General features: G+C 35.3%; 1 protein-coding gene across 1 annotated transcript; it reads left to right on the top strand.

The window, feature by feature from the left end:
- Window positions 1-811: 811 nt before the first annotated feature.
- LOC120260165 (jasmonate O-methyltransferase-like) lies at window positions 812-2,054 on the top strand. The gene is made up of 3 exons (XM_039267606.1): window positions 812-1,151; window positions 1,314-1,576; window positions 1,683-2,054. The coding sequence occupies exons 1-3, from the start codon at window positions 812-814 to the stop codon at window positions 2,052-2,054; spliced, it is 975 nt and encodes a 324-aa protein (XP_039123540.1).
- Window positions 2,055-4,055: the final 2,001 nt, after the last annotated feature.

Genomic DNA, 4,055 nt, shown 5'->3' with positions numbered 1-4,055 from the left:
AGCTTCTCAGAAGATTAAGCGCTCACTCAACTTCCTCAGCGCTAGAGTCTCTAACCCTGCTGGCGATTCTGACCTTGTTGCTGACGCTGCTTAGGAGTAGTTGCTCCTGCTGTCTATCTAGGAAGGCTTGAGATGCCAGACGGTGTTTTCCGCCTACCTAGATTATTCTCCTCGTCTTTTTTACTTCCTTTTGTTGTTTTTTGTTTCTCCCCACCCTTGGTGGGAGGAGTTTCCTACTTTGTACTGTTATTTTCTTTTCAATAAATCTGTGGTTTATCCACATTTATTTTAAAAAATAATAATAATTATGACTCCAAAATTTAGGATTTGGGATCATATAGTTAGAGATGCCTAATATTCATTCGACTAAAACCTATCTAACACATGATAACATAGTTATAACATTCATTCCAGGTTCTTTATACCTATGTACTAATTAAGTGCACATGTTTCATTCAAATTAATTATTTAAATTGATTAAAAAGCTCATATTAAAACTAACATGCCTTGCATCCCTATATAAATAACCCACTCGTCATCTCATATCATAATTTTCATAGGTACCAAAACAATTGCTCCTTATATTACACAATTTCAAGGGCCAACATGGAAGTTGAGCAAGTTCTTCACATGAATGGTGGCAACGATGACATGAGCTACGCCAAGAACTCCACAATCCAAGTGATTTACTCTTTCGATCTCCTTACATAAAAAATTTGTGCGTTCGTGCGCGCGCGCGTGTAACGACTTCTAGTATATTTTGCAGAGTTTGATACAAGCATTGACCAAGACAGAGAGGGAAAGAGCAATGATGGAAGCATTCAAGAACACATCCTCTCCTAAGGTCATGACCATTGCAGACTTAGGTTGTTCTTCAGGACCTAATACCTTGGTTGCAGTCTCTGATGCCATTGATGCAGTGGAGTCAGTGTGCAAGGAGCTCAACCAGAAGTCATTGCCAGAGATTCATATAATGTTGAATGACCTACCAAGCAATGATTTCAATGGACTCATTGGATCATTTGAAGACTTCAAAAGGAGTCACCCTTGTTTCATCTCAGTGGCTCCTGGTTCATTCTATGGCCGCTTGTTTCCCACCCAGACAATTCATTTTTGTCCACTCTTCCACATGCCTCCACTGGCTTTCTCAGGTCAACTTTTTCTTTTTCGAGATCATGAAAAACGATCATATATTTTTCTGTTTCGGTCTTGTTCATAGGTAGCTAAAAAAATGGTTTTTATTAGAAGTTTCTGATCTAACACTTAACCAATAAGAGGACAAATTAAACAAGCCTACCATTTTGGCATCATAGGTTCCTCTGGAGCTCCAAAAACAGGGCTAAACAAAGGAAATGTAAGCATCTCCAAAACAAGTCCTCCTTTTGTATTAGAGGCATACACCAAACAGTTCGAGAGAGATTTCTCGCAGTTTCTCAAATGCCGAGCTGAAGAACTGATTCACGATGGTTGCATGGTGTTTACACTGGTTGCAAGGAAAGATGAAGATCCCTCTGTTGAAGGTATCTACCTCCACTGGGAGCTCTTGGCACAAGCACTAATGGATATGGCCTCCCAGGTATGTATATATATACATCTTCATGGATCCATGAATATATACATGGATACATGAATGCATGCATGCACTCTCACACGAAGACGTTGTCTATGATGCATGCATGCAGGGCATTGTGGAGACGGAGAAAATAGATTCGTTTAATCTGCCATTCTACGCACCTACATCAAAGGAAGTGAAGAATGCTATCAAAAGAGAAGGATCGTTTGCCATTAAAAGCATAAGGATGTTTGATGTTGGATGGGGTGAAGCAAGAGATCATGCCTGTGAACATTGTAAGGTTGAAGAGAATGCAACCACTGCTCAAATAACGGTCAAGAGCATGAGGGCAGGCTCAGAATCATTATTTGTGAGTCACTTTGGAGCAGAAATAATGGATGAACTGTTTGAGAGGTATAGTAGCTTGATGGAAGGGTACTTCTCTATGTATCCTGACGGTGGGCTTACCAACATTTGCGCTTTTGTTCAGAAGATTAAGTAGAAAAAAATTTATTTTATGCGAGAGTGTTTTCAGATTTAAACCATAATATTTACAAAAGTGGATCAGTTGCATTTATGTTGGAGTTTGGAGCATGCAAACGTGGAATCCATCCTGTGCATTAACTTTTGGAGGCCGGTGTCATGTTAAGTTTATTATCAAACGGTACATGATATGAAGTCTTTGTACGAAAGTAATAATGAATTACAGTTGTGTTTATTTTGAGGGTGTATATGTCACGCCCCGAACCTAGAACATTGACAAACGGCCGTATACCTACAAGGTCGTGACCAAGTAGGCACGCAAGACCTCAAAACCTGTCTCACACTAGATAAAACAACTTTTAACAAATACATTAACTTTTAAAAACAACATAGAGGCACAATGCCCGATATATAATGGAAGCAAATAACAAGTGTCTCACAAGACATTAAACATAAGACAGAAGTTCTAAGTTCACAACAAAGAAAGTTTATTAACTTGAAATATAACTAGGCGGCGACTTACTCAACGATCCCGCTAAACTGTCCACCACCCAACCCTACTCCTGATCTGAAAGATAGAGAGAACAACTTAATTAGTTTGGGAGCTCAGTAAACAACCACTAAAAATATCGGGATAACAAAAATGTTCAATAATTTCTAAAAGTATATAAAATGTAACAAAGCGGAATAAATAACAAAGTGAAATTCAGAAATCGGAAATAAATCATAACATATTTACTTTACCAAAATAACAAGCATATATGTCCCCCAAACAACTAATGCGAAAACAAAATATCATAACTCATTTATTTAAACTCGGTGACCCGAGTCGGATTTCGGAACTCATAGGTTTACCCTCGGTGACCCGAGCCAGAATATCAGAAGCCGTTATTCTTCACCGACGGAACGATGCGAAACTATAGTTTCTATGTCAGAAGTACGTGTCGACACGGTCAGTGTTTAACCCCCAGTGACAGGGTTATTGCACAGTTAATTGGGGACTACGAGTTTCTATAATAAAATATGTTGGGTCCAAAATCAATATCCACACAAAAATACTGAAATTCGGTGATCCCGTTTTTCTTACAAAAATTAAACCAATTATATCAACAATAACACACTTAACAAAACAACAAATAAATAACCAAAGTTAATATACATATTTATACACACATATATACATACAAATAACTTGGAATTCAAAAGAAATAACCTACTGAAACATAATATATAGAAATTTACTCAATACTGAATCATCAAACAATCCAGGAATTTTTCACCTTTTTAAACAAATTCCAAAAAAAATAATAATACCGAGAATTAAACAAAAAATAAGTCTGAAATCAATGTTAAAAAAAAATAATTTACTAATAAGATAGCCAAGCGACCAAACAATAGAAGAAATAATTTAATAAAAACAATTTAACAAGTGTCACAAATACATCATATATTAATATTTATAGGTGGTTTACTTACCTGACTAGCTAACATCAAAACTATAAGTGCCACGAAATTAGGCTTCCACAAAATACCCTATAATTGAGAGCATATCCCAAAGGTATTAAGATGCTAAACATACTAAAAATACACAAGGATATACAGTAGATCAAATTCCTACACTAACTATCATAACACTTAAACATCCAACAACCCAATACCATACATGAATAGTTTCTAATAATTAGAAAAAAAAAAACAAAATTAATGACATTATCATCATTAAAATTCATGAGCATCTGAACTCTAATAACTAATAAAATAATAATTACAAAAATTACAAAACTATGCTTCATTATAATAAAAAGAATATATATATTATCAATATATAAAGATTTGGACAACTCTACACAGATCATGAAGCCATTATAACCTATCAATTCAATTTTTTTATATTTATATATATATATATATATTATGTGTGTGTACTTAGTGACGCCAGCACACTAATTGCAAATCCACATTCAAATGAAAAACAAAATTTGAAAAAAATTTCTGATTTTCCCCAAAAATAATAATAATA

The sequence above is a fragment of the Dioscorea cayenensis genome, chromosome 5, assembly GCF_009730915.1.
Source record: "Dioscorea cayenensis subsp. rotundata cultivar TDr96_F1 chromosome 5, TDr96_F1_v2_PseudoChromosome.rev07_lg8_w22 25.fasta, whole genome shotgun sequence".
Classification (NCBI taxonomy): Eukaryota; Viridiplantae; Streptophyta; class Magnoliopsida; order Dioscoreales; family Dioscoreaceae; genus Dioscorea; species Dioscorea cayenensis.
This window is presented reverse-complemented; position numbering and strand designations above follow the sequence as displayed.

Excerpts from the sequence above, each read along its gene's own strand:
- LOC120260165 (XM_039267606.1), top strand. The coding sequence starts at position 812 with ATGGAAGCATTCAAGAACACATCCTCTCCTAAGGTCATGACCATTGCA. Across the intron at positions 1,152-1,313 it reads GCCTCCACTGGCTTTCTCAG|GTTCCTCTGGAGCTCCAAAA; the intron begins GTCAACTTTTTC and ends TTGGCATCATAG. Across the intron at positions 1,577-1,682 it reads TAATGGATATGGCCTCCCAG|GGCATTGTGGAGACGGAGAA; the intron begins GTATGTATATAT and ends GCATGCATGCAG.